General features: G+C 46.4%; 1 protein-coding gene across 1 annotated transcript in view; it reads right to left on the bottom strand.

The window, feature by feature from the left end:
• WNT10A (Wnt family member 10A) overlaps window positions 1-12,662 on the bottom strand; it is a 69,870-nt gene that overhangs the window by 43,789 nt on the left and 13,419 nt on the right. Inside the window, exon 2 of the mRNA XM_072122328.1 lies at window positions 7,304-7,566. Within this exon, the coding sequence (XP_071978429.1) occupies window positions 7,304-7,566 (263 nt within the window). The remainder of the gene's footprint in view (window positions 1-7,303; window positions 7,567-12,662) is intronic.

The following is a 12,662-nucleotide window of genomic DNA, read 5'->3' as shown; positions in this document are numbered from 1 at the left end:
CACTCTCAGTCCTGGTGGTCTGTATCACTCTCAGTCCCGGTGGTCTGTATCACACTCAGTCCTGGTGGTCTGTATCACTCTCAGTCCTGGTGGTATGTATCACTCTCAGTCCTGGTGGTCTGTATCACGCTTTGTCCTGGTGGTCTGTATCACTCTCAGTCCTGGTGGTCTGTATCACGCTCTGTCCTGGTGGTCTGTATCACGCTCTGTCCTGGTGTTCTGTATCACGCTCTGTCCTGGTGGTCTGTATCACGCTGTGCCCCGGTGGTCTGTATCCCTCTCTGTCCTGGTGGTCTGTATCACTCTCAGTCCTGGTGGTCTGTATCACGCTCTGTCCTGGTGGTCTGTATCACTCTCTGTCCTGGTGGTCTGTATCACGCTCTGTCCTGGTGTTCTGTATCACTCTCAGTCCTGGTGGTCTGAATCACGCTCTGTCCTGGTGTTCTGTATCGCTCTCTGTCCCGGTGGTCTGTATCACGCTGTGCCCCGGTGGTCTGTATCACGCTCTGTCCTGGTGTTCTGTATCACTCTCTGTCCTGGTGGTCTGTATCGCTCTCTGTCCTGGTGGTCTGTATCACGCTCTGTCCTGGTGGTCTGTATCACGCTGTGCCCCGGTGGTCTGTATCCCTCTCTGTCCTGGTGGTCTGTATCACTCTCTGTCCTGGTGGTCTGTATCACTCTCTGTCCTGGTGGTCTGTATCACGCTCTGTCCTGGTGGTCTGTATCACGCTCTGTCCTGGTGGTCTGTATCACGCTGTGCCCCGGTGGTCTGTATCCCTCTCTGTCCTGGTGGTCTCTATCACTCTCAGTCCTGGTGGTCTGTATCACGCTCTGTCCTGGTGGTCTGTGATGTTACATGCCTCTCCTGTGTGGCTGTACTGCTGCTTGTCTGTTCCTGCCGGTCTCCATCACCTCCGGCTCTGACCTGTCTATCTTGGTCTGTAGACTAATCATGTCTCTTCTAATTAACAGAAACTATGCTGCACAATAGCGCGGGGTCAAGGTCATCCCTGGGGTCACACAGGACATGAGGGAGGGATGCGCGGCCCTGTCTTGTTTCTCCATATTGTGCAGAGATCAGACTTGAAGATAAGACTTAGGCCGCCCCTTACATTACCGAAGACAGGGACATTACCCAGGAATGGGGAGCCGCAGGTCACATAGGCGTCTGCTCCTCCGCAAGAATGCGCCCAACCTGCCACCCCATGTAATGGCCATCCACGTGCAGGGGCCGGGGCGCAGTGCGGAGAACCTGGGACAAAATGCCGAGTCCTGGGTGTATTCTGAACTTTGTTCTCTACATCGCTGCTACTATAGATCCTATGGAGGATGTAATCCAGCTTTTCCAGATTCCTGAATGGCAATGCAGTCATTTTATGGAGCAGCATTGTCATTCAGGATTCTAGAGAAGCTGAATACATATAATATAGAGTATATATAATATGCACAGCTCCTGGCTATTCTTGGCAGTGCCTCATAGAATCACTGGAGAGGTAGTGCATATCTATGCTCCCCGGTCGTTCCATACTTTACAGGGGACACCTGTGTCATAGATAGTGGGGGTCTCAGCCGTCATATCTCCATGGGTTATCATGCTACCCTCTATTTTGTGCATAGGGGATAACATTAAAACTGGAGAAGAGAACTTAAGCAACGTTGTACGTGTTGAATTCCCCCACAGCACCCCCGCAGGGCGAATGAAGCATTGCAGGGTAACTATAACGGGGTGTCCCAACTCAGGTTTGTGGTGTTTGTTTCTCTGTGGATAGACAGTTCTACTGTCCTAGTGTTGTCCGAGTACTGTCCTGGTATTGTCATAGTATTGTCCTAGTACTGTCCTGGTATTGTCCTAGTATCGTCCTAGTATTGTCCAAGTACTGTCCTAGTATTGTCCTAGTATTGTCCTATTACTGTCCTAGTACTGTCCTAATATTGTCCTAGTACTGTCCTAGTATTGTCCTATTACTGTCCTAGTACTGTCCTAATATTGTCCTAATACTGTCCTAGTATTGTCCTAGTAATGTCCTAGCATTGTCCTAGTATTTTCCTAGTATTGTCCTAGTATTGTCCTAATACTGTCCTAGTATTGTCCTAGTACTGTCCTAGTATTGTCCTAGTACTGTCCTAGCATTGTCCTAGTACAGTCCTAGCATTGTCCTAGCATTGTCCTAGTACTGTCCTAGTATTGTCCTGGTATTGTCCTAGCTACTGTCCTAGTATTGTCCTAGTATTGTCCTAGCTACTGTCCTAGTATTGTCCTAGTACAGTCCTAGCATTGTCCTAGCATTTTCCTAGTACTGTCCTAGTAATGTCCTAATATTGTCCTAGCTACTGTCCTAGTACTGTCCTAGTATTGTCCTAGTATTGTCCTAGTACTGTCCTAGTATTGTCCTACTACTGTCCTAGCATTGCCCTAGCATTGTCCTAGCATTGTCCTAGTATTGTCCTGGTATTGTCCTAGCTACTGTCCTAGTATTGTCCTAGTATTGTCCTAGCATTGTCCTAGCATTGTCCTAGTACTGTCCTAGTATTGTCCTGGTATTGTCCTAGCTACTGTCCTAGTATTGTCCTAGTATTGTCCTAGCTACTGTCCTAGTATTGTCCTAGTACAGTCCTAGCATTGTCCTAGCATTTTCCTAGTACTGTCCTAGTAATGTCCTAGTATTGTCTTAGTATTGTCCTAGTACTGTCCTAGTATTGTTCTAGTATTGTCCTAGTACTGTCCTAGTATTGTTCTAGTATTGTCCTAGTACTGTCCTAGTACTGTCTTAGTATTGTCCTAGTACTATCCTACTATTGTCCTAGTATTGTCCTAGTACTGTCCTAGCATTGTCCTAGCATTGTCCTAGTATTGTCCTAGCATTGTCTTAGTACTGTCCTAGCTACTGTCCTAGCATTGTCCTAGTATGTCCTAGCTACTGTCCTAGTATTGTCCTAGTATCGTCCTAGCTACTGTCCTAGTATTGTCCTAGTTTTGTCCTAGTACAGTCCTAGTATTGTCCTAGTATTGTCCTGGTACTGTCCTAGTTTTTGTCCTAGTATTGTCCTAGTATTGTCCTAGCTACTGTCCTAGTTTTGTCCTAGTACTGTCCTACTATTGTCCTGTACTGTCCTACTATTGTCCTAGTACTGTCCTAGTATTGTCCTAGTATTGTCCTACTATTGTCCTAGTATTGTCCTAGTACTGTCCTAATATTGTCCTAGCATTGTCCTACTATTGTCCTACTATTGTCCTAGTATTGTCCTAGTACTGTCCTACTATTGTCCTAGTACTGTCCTAGTATTGTCCTAGTATTGTCCTAGTATTGTCCTATTATTGTCCTGGTATTGTCCTAGTTACTGTTCTAGTATTGTCCTGGTATTGTCCTAGTATTGTCCTAGCGTTGTCCTGGTATTGTCCTAGTATTGTCCTAGTACAGTCCTAGCATTGTCCTAGCATTTTCCTAGTACTGTCCTAGTAATGTCCTAATATTGTCCTAGCTACTGTCCTAGTACTGTCCTAGTATTGTCCTAGTACTGTCCTAGTATTGTCCTACTACTGTCCTAGCATTGTCCTAGTAGAGTCCTAGCATTGTCCTAGCATTGTCCTAGTACTGTCCTAGTATTGTCCTGGTATTGTCCTAGCTACTGTCCTAGTATTGTCCTAGTATTGTCCTAGCTACTGTCCTAGTATTGTCCTAGCTACTGTCCTAGTATTGTCCTAGTACAGTCCTAGCATTGTCCTAGCATTTTCCTAGTACTGTCCTAGTAATGTCCTAGTATTGTCTTAGTATTGTCCTAGTACTGTCCTAGTATTGTTCTAGTATTGTCCTAGTACTGTCCTAGTATTGTTCTAGTATTGTCCTAGTATTGTCCTAGTATTGTCCTAGCATTGTCCTAGCATTGTCCTAGTATTGTCCTAGCATTGTCCTAGTATGTCCTAGCTACTGTCCTAGTATTGTCCTAGTTTTGTCCTAGTACAGTCCTAGTATTGTCCTAGTATTGTCCTGGTACTGTCCTAGTTTTTGTCCTAGTATTGTCCTAGTATTGTCCTAGTACTGTCCTAGTAATGTCCTAATATTGTCCTAGCTACTGTCCTAGTACTGTCCTAGTATTGTCCTAGTACTGTCCTAGTATTGTCCTACTACTGTCCTAGCATTGTCCTAGTACAGTCCTAGCATTGTCCTAGCATTGTCCTAGTACTGTCCTAGTATTGTCCTGGTATTGTCCTAGCTACTGTCCTAGTATTGTCCTAGTATTGTCCTAGCTACTGTCCTAGTATTGTCCTAGTACAGTCCTAGCATTGTCCTAGCATTTTCCTAGTACTGTCCTAGTAATGTCCTAGTATTGTCTTAGTATTGTCCTAGTTCTATCCTACTATTGTCCTACTATTGTCCTAGTATTGTCCTAGTACTGTCCTAGTATTGTCCTAGCATTGTCCTAGCATTGTCCTAGTATTGTCCTAGCATTGTCTTAGTACTGTCCTAGCTACTGTCCTAGCATTGTCCTAGTATGTCCTAGCTACTGTCCTAGCATTGTCCTAGTATCGTCCTAGCTACTGTCCTAGTATTGTCCTAGTACAGTCCTAGTATTGTCCTAGTATTGTCCTGGTACTGTCCTAGTTTTTGTCCTAGTATTGTCCTAGTATTGTCCTAGCTACTGTCCTAGTATTGTCCTAGTATTGTCCTAGCTACTGTCCTACTATTGTCCTGGTACTGTCCTGGTATTGTCCTGGTACTGTCCTACTATTGTCCTAGTACTGTCCTACTATTGTCCTAGTATTGTCCTACTATTGTCCTAGTATTGTCCTAGTACTGTCCTAATATTGTCCTAGCATTGTCCTAGCATTGTCCTACTATTGTCCTACTATTGTCCTACTATTGTCCTAGTACTGTCCTACTATTGTCCTAGTATTGTCCTGGTATTGTCCTAGTATTGTCCTAGTATTGTCCTAGTATTGTCCTGGTATTGTCCTAGTTACTGTTCTAGTATTGTCCTGGTATTGTCCTAGTATTGTCCTAGCGTTGTCCTGGTATTGTCCTAGTATTGTCCTAGTATTGTCCTGGTACTGTCCTGGTACTGTCCTGGTATTGTCCTGGTATTGTCCTAGTACTGTCCTAGTATTGTCCTAGTACTATCCTAGTATTGTCCTAGCTTCTGTCCTAGTGTTGTCCTGGTATTGTCCTAGTATTGTCCTGGTATTGTCCTAGTATTGTCCTAGCGTTGCCCTGGTATTGTCCTAGTATTGTCCTGGTATTGTCCTGGTATTGTCCTAGCGTTGTCCTGGTATTGTCCTAGCGTTGTCCTGGTATTGTCCTGGTATTGTCCTAGCGTTGTCCTGGTATTGTCCTAGTATTGTCCTGGTATTGTCCTAGTATTGTCCTAGCGTTGTCCTGGTATTGTCCTGGTATTGTCCTGGTATTGTCCTGGTATTGTCCTGGTATTGTCCTAGTATTGTCCTGGTATTGTCCTAGTATTGTCCTAGCGTTGTCCTGGTATTGTCCTGGTATTGTCCTAGTATTGTCTTAGTATTGTCCTAGTATTGTCCTAGCGTTGTCCTGGTATTGTCTTGGTATTGTCCTAGTATTGTCCTAGCGTTGTCCTGGTATTGTCCTAGTATTGTCCTAGCGTTGTCCTGGTATTGTCCTGGTATTGTCCTGGTATTGTCCTAGCGTTGTCCTGGTATTGTCCTGGTATTGTCCTGGTATTGTCCTAGTATTGTCCTAGCGTTGTCCTTGTATTGTCCTGGTATTGTCCTAGTATTGTCCTAGTACTGTCCTAGCGTTGTCCTAGTATTGTCCTAGTATTGTCCAAGTATTGTCCTAGCTACTGTCCTGGTATTGTCCTAGTATTGTCCTAGTACTGTCCTAGCGTTGTCCTAGCATTGTCCTAGTATTGTCCAAGTATTGTCCTAGCTACTGTCCTGGTATTGTCCTAGTATTGTCCTAGTATTGTCCTAGCGTTGTCCTAGTATTGTCCTAGCGTTGTCCTGGTATTGTCCTAGTATTGTCCTAGTATTGTCCTAGCGTTGTCCTGGTATTGTCCTGGTATTGTCCTGGTATTGTCCTAGTATTGTCCTAGTACTGTCCTAGCGTTGTCCTAGCATTGTCCTAGTATTGTCCTAGTATTGTCCTAGCTACTGTCCTGGTATTGTCCTAGTATTGTCCTAGTATTGTCCTAGTATTGTCCTAGTACTGTCCTAGTATTGTCCTAGTATTGTCCTAGTATTGTCCTAGTATTGTCCTAGTATTGTCCTAGCTACTGTCCTGGTATTGTCCTAGTATTGTCCTAGTATTGTCCTAGCATTGTCCTGGTATTGTCCTAGTATTGTCCTGGTATTGTCCTGGTATTGTCCTAGCGTTGTCCTGGTATTGTCCTGGTATTGTCCTGGTATTGTCCTAGTATTGTCCTAGCGTTGTCCTGGTATTGTCCTGGTATTGTCCTAGTATTGTCCTAGCGTTGTCCTGGTATTGTCCTAGTATTGTCCTAGCGTTGTCCTAGTATTGTCCAAGTATTGTCCTAGCTACTGTCCTGGTATTGTCCTAGTATTGTCCTAGTACTGTCCTAGCGTTGTCCTAGTATTGTCCTAGTATTGTCCTAGTATTGTCCAAGTATTGTCCTAGCTACTGTCCTGGTATTGTCCTAGTATTGTCCTAGTATTGTCCTAGTATTGTCCTAGCGTTGTCCTAGTATTGTCCTAGCGTTGTCCTGGTATTGTCCTAGTATTGTCCTAGTATTGTCCTAGCGTTGTCCTGGTATTGTCCTAGTATTGTCCTAGTACTGTCCTAGCGTTGTCCTAGTATTGTCCTAGTATTGTCCTAGCGTTGTCCTAGTATTGTCCTAGCTTCTGTCCTAGTATTGTCCTAGTATTGTCCTAGTATTGTCCTGGTATTGTCCTAGTATTGTCCTAGCGTTGTCCTAGTATTGTCCTAGTATTGTCCTAGCGTTGTCCTAGTATTGTCCTAGCTTCTGTCCTAGTATTGTCCTGGTATTGTCCTAGTATTGTCCTAGCTTCTGTCCTAGTATTGTCCTGGTATTGTCCTAGTATTGTCCTAGTATTGTCCTAGTATTGTCCTGGTATTGTCCTGGTATTGTCCTAGTATTGTCCTAGCGTTGTCCTAGTATTGTCCTAGTATTGTCCTAGCGTTGTCCTGGTATTGTCCTAGCGTTGTCCTGGTATTGTGCTTTTCTTCCCTTGTCCTTACTATATAGTCCATGTAATGACTGCGTCATCCTGCAACTTTGTCCTGGAAATACCGCAGGAACCTTACAGGTGAACAGTGTAACCCTGACGTTGCTCTGTACCTGGACGCGTTTCGCTCACCTCTATTGAACACAACGCTCTCGTACGGAATCTTATTCTTGGTCTCCAGACTGGAGCAATTCCACCGGTGATCCCGGAACTGGTGCTGGCATTCATGGATAGCGATCTGTATCCCCTGCACGGCCGAGGCCGCCACATCCGGGTGCCTCATACACACGTCCATCTGGCGGCGGGTCAGGCCCGGTAACGTCAGGCACACCGTATTGGCGTTCAGCACCGGCTCTGGCGGTATCTTCAGACCCAGAATCTCATTGGTCAATGATCTGAAAAATACAGGGGGGGGGGAGGGTGAGGAATGCAGATTATGAGTTTATATAGCTGCGTGTGATTGACAGGCCACGGCGGTAAGCACGCCCGCCTCACCTGACAGCGCTAAACACAAACACCTGGCGGTAAGAATCGCGTCTTTGTGTACAAGTCACCATTGATGGCTGAACAAATGAGGAGATCCAGGGCTCTGAATGAGGTCACATGAAGCGCGTCGTGTCTTTATCTCCCCCGTCCCTCGGCTTAGCTCCTACTTACCTGGAATGTTTAGTCAATTGCATATCAATCTGGCTGCTTTGCCTGTCCCTGCCTGACACTGTGCAGACATCCCTGGCTTTTATCTATCACAAGCCCCAAGGTGTGTTCTTCGCGAGTGCGGCCTCCGCGCCATTAAAGCAATTATGTCTCTTTCAGACTCGATTCTCGGCTTGACGGATCTTCAACACATTACGGTGAGAAGGCGCAGGTGCCGGGGTAAGACGGCGGAGACGTGCCCCCCTCCGGACAGTCACTAATAACCCTAATATTTCACATACTTTCAGGTTGTCTTTGTGACAGATCTGTAGATCCCAAAAAATATTTCCCTCAAAACTGCCGAAATAACCGATCATTCGGAGGCTGTCACCGCAGCACCTGCAGCGTTACCCCGCAATCGTCCTCCTTATTGGGTAGTAGGTGGCAGCTATCCTGGCTTCCACCTCTGTTGATACCCAGCTTTCCCAAGATCCTGAATATGTCTCGGTTTTGAAAGACACAGAATTTTGGAAATGATCAGCCTATTGTGTGATACGGCCTGAAGAACTACTGTATCTAAACCACTAGTGACACTGTCTGGCCAGCTGTCTATTGAGTGTGTGTATCTAAGCCTCTCATTGTGTCTCAGTGTATCTAAGGATATCAAATGTGATGCCAAAATCAACGTTAATCATATTTAGGCTATGTATATAGCCATCCCGTCCCCTGTATATAGCCAGCCCCCTGTCCCTGGTATATAGCCAGCCCCCTGCCCCAGTATATAGGCAGCCAATCCCCTGTATATAGCCATCCCGTCCCCTGTATATAGCCAGCCCCCTGTCCCTGGTATATAGCCAGCCTCCTGCCCCAGTATATAGGCAGCCAATCCCCTGTATATAGCCATCCCGTCCCCTGTATATAGCCAGCCCCCTGTCCCTGGTATATAGCCAGCCTCCTGCCCCAGTATATAGACAGCCAATCCCCTGTATATAGCCATCCCGTCCCCTGTATATAGCCAGCCCCCTGTCCCTGGTATATAGCCAGCCTCCTGCCCCAGTATATAGGCAGCCAATCCCCTGCATATAGTCATCCTCCTACCCCCAGTACATAGCCAGATCCCTGTCCTCATTATATAGCCAGCCCCCTGCCCCAGTATATAGGCAGCCAATCCCCTGTATATAGTCATCTCCCTACCCCCAGTACATAGCCAGCTCCCTGCCCTCATTATATAGCCAGCCCCCTGCCCCAGTATATAGCCATCCCGTCCCCTGTATATAGCCAGCCCCCTGTCCCTGGTATATAGCCAGCCCCCTGTCCCTGGTATATAGCCAGCCTCCTGCCCCAGTATATAGGCAGCCAATCCCCTGTATATAGCCATCCTGTCCCCTGTATATAGCCAGATCCCTGTCCTCATTATATAGCCAGCCCCCTGCCCCAGTATATAGGCAGCCAATCCCCTGTATATAGTCATCTCCCTACCCCCAGTACATAGCCAGCTCCCTGCCCTCATTATATAGCCAGCCCCCTGCCCCAGTATATAGCCATCCCGTCCCCTGTATATAGCCAGCCCCCTGTCCCTGGTATATAGCCAGCCCCCTGTCCCTGGTATATAGCCAGCCTCCTGCCCCAGTATATAGGCAGCCAATCCCCTGTATATAGCCAGCCTCCTGCCCCAGTATATAGCCAGCCAGTCCTCTGTATATAGCCAGCGACCTGCCAGCCTCCTGTATATAGCCAGCCTCTGCCTCAGTGTATAGCCAGCCAGCCAAGGACCCTTATTTTACCACAAAAAACTGAGAAAACCTATTGACTTGAATATAAGCCTAGGATGAAAAATGCATTGGTCACAGCCCTCCCCCCCTGTGTATAGCTATTCAGCCCCCTGCCCCCAGTATATAGCAGCCAGCCAAAGACCCTAATTTTACCACATAAAAACTGGGAAAACCTATTTACTTGAGTATAAGCCGAGGGTGGGAAATGCATTGGTCACAGCCTCCCACCAGTATATAGCTATTCAGCCCCCCTTCCTCCAGTATATAGCCAGTCCCCTGTATATAGCCAGCCAGTCCCCAGTATATAGCAAGCCCCCTGCCCACAGTATATAGCCAACCAATCCCCAGTATATAGCCAGCTGCCCCCTGCCCCCAGTATATAGCCAGCCAATCCCCAGTATATAGCCAGCCGCCCCCTGCCTCCAGTATATAGCCAGCCAATCCCCAGTATATAGCCAGCCCCGCCCCCTGCCCCGAGTATATAAACAGCCATTCCCTAGTATATAGCCAGCCGCCCCCTGCCCCCAGTATATAGACAGCCAATCCCCAGTATATAGCCAGCTGCCACCTGCCCCCAGTATATAGCCAGCCAGTCCCCAGTATATAGCCAGCTGCCCCAGTAAATAGCCAGCCAATCCCCTGTATATAGCCAGCTAGTCCCCAGTATATAGCCAGCCGCCCACTGCCCCAGTATATAGCCAGCCGCCCCCTGCCCCCAGTATATAGCCAGCCAATCCCCAGTATATAGACAGCCAATCCCCTGTATATAGTCAGCCAGTCCCCAGTATATAGACAGCCAATCCCCAGTATATTGCCAGCCGCCTCCTGCCCCCAGTATATAGCCAGCCAATCCCCAGTAGATAGCGAGCCGCCCCCTGCCCCCACTATATAGACAGCCAATCCCCTGTATATAGCCAGCCAGTCCCCAGTATATAGCCAGACGCCCTCTGCCCCAGTATATAGCCAACCATCGTACTTCAAGCATAAACAGCCAGTGTGTTAAAAGAGAACCTGTTACCAGTGTTTACCTCCTAAAACTAGTAGCCTCCTCAGGTAGTGGATGAAATATCCTTTTTTAGAATTCCCTCTTTTAGTGAATTCCCACCCGTTTACCTATAAAAAATCTCTTCCAAAGTCATGTGAAAATGAGCAGAGAATAGATGATTTGCCTGAGATGAGTAAAGTTTAGAGTCTGCAGGAGTAGTTTCCCTATAGCACCTAGAAACATGCTGCTGGGTAAAGATAAGAATCTCATCTTTTAGATTGCATCAGCCGTGTGGTTCCATGAGCTACAGGTGGTTAAAAAAAAAAAAGCGAGACCGGACCTTTATCTGCAGCTTGCATTCTTAACTATGTGCTTAACTGCCTGGACTTCCAGTTCTGTGTATCACTGAACCACAAGCCTGAGATTTTCTCTTTAATATGACACCAACAGCATGTTTCTAGGTGCTACAGAACCGGAGATAGGGGGTGTCTCGCTTTGCAGTCTTTAAACTTGACTCATCTCTGGTAAAATCTGACCCTTTGCTTCTCATTGTCACATGACTTTAGGGGAGATTGCAGATAAGAGGGACTTCTAGGAAGGACATTATCTCCAACCCATTGGGGCTGGTAGTTTACTAGAGTAAAAATTAGCTTTCAACCTATCATGTGCAATGCTGCCTGATCAGCCGACGTATCTAAGCTTGACTCGTTTCAAACCTATCATTGCAGGCTGAACAGCTGCAGTATCTAAACGTATCATCTTTAGTCCTGTATGATCAGGCAGTGTGTATCTCAGTCCACCATGTGTGATACTGCCTATTTCTAAACAGTCAATGTATCTATGTATATTTGATACTGTTGAAAGATGTATCCAAGCCTATCAAATCAACTGATGTATCTAAGTGTATCGTATATCATATTGTAACTTCTGTGTCTAATCTATTGTGTGTCAGCCGATGTATCTAAGCTTATTATGTCTATTGATTTAGTGTATCTAAGCCTCCTATGCATACTATAAGAACAGTTATTGAGTAATCCTTTCATTTATGTTAACGTAACAGATGTATCTAAGCCTATCACTCATGATACTATCTGATCAACGGATGCATCTCGCAGGTTGTATCTAAGCTTAGCAGGTGTATCTAACCATGTGTGCTGTGATGTATCTAAGCATATAATTACAATGCAGGATTCGCACTTGACCTGCTCACCCCTGGCTGCAGCGCTCTCGTTTTACGGGGGTACATGGGGTAAGTTAGTGCCCCCTAGGCTCGTCCTGATGTTTTATTGTATTCATGGCCCTCAGATCAAAGTGAGGGAAGAATCCAGCCAAAAATAGCCCCCGATCCTCCACGTCCTGTGTTCCCCTGATCAAAGCCGAGCCTCAGATACACTTCCTGTCCGCAATTTACTGGTGACATATTTTATTTAGGCTTCGCCGTGCCCTCGCCCCTCACAACGGGCCACAAGTTACATTTCCAGAGTCAATTTCCATTGTGAGCCCCCCAGCACGTGGAGAGGGGGGTCCGGCCGGCCGCCCCCCGCCTGATGAAAGAAGGGGGCAGCTTTGTGGTTCACAAACTTCACTTTGATGTGTGCAAGTCCTACACGTTCCCTGCGACCTTCTCCAAAACCAGCTTTGATTGCTTGACCCCCCCCTGTTTAACCCTTTTACAGCTGGAGGGGCCTACAGGGTTAATTAAAAGTACATTCTTCTTTTTAGTAATTACACCAGAAGCCATAATACTCCCAGCTATAAATGTAACAGCCTACAGACCGCAACCTGTGTAGAGATGAGTTATTATACCTTTGTGTATGTTGTTAGTAGCAGCTGGACTGTGAAATATGGATTTATATTCCAGGATTGGAGATTTTCCAAGTGCACATGGGTTCTCCCACTGCTGTTCTCTGTGCTCTCTGCAGCTGGTGTTAGATATTGGTCCTGGAGAGTTGTTACATTTGTTTATGTTATTAGTAGCAGCAAGACTGTGAAATGTTGATTTATATTCCAGGATTGTAGCTTCTCCAAATGCACTGGAGCTGTATCCTCACACTGCTGTGCTCTGTTCATTGAACTGTTCCACAGCTCCTTCCCTTTGTTC

Source organism: Engystomops pustulosus, chromosome 8 (assembly GCF_040894005.1).
Source record: "Engystomops pustulosus chromosome 8, aEngPut4.maternal, whole genome shotgun sequence".
Classification (NCBI taxonomy): Eukaryota; Metazoa; Chordata; class Amphibia; order Anura; family Leptodactylidae; genus Engystomops; species Engystomops pustulosus.
The sequence above is the reverse complement of the archived record's forward strand: the minus strand, read 5'-3'. Positions and strand labels throughout refer to the sequence as shown.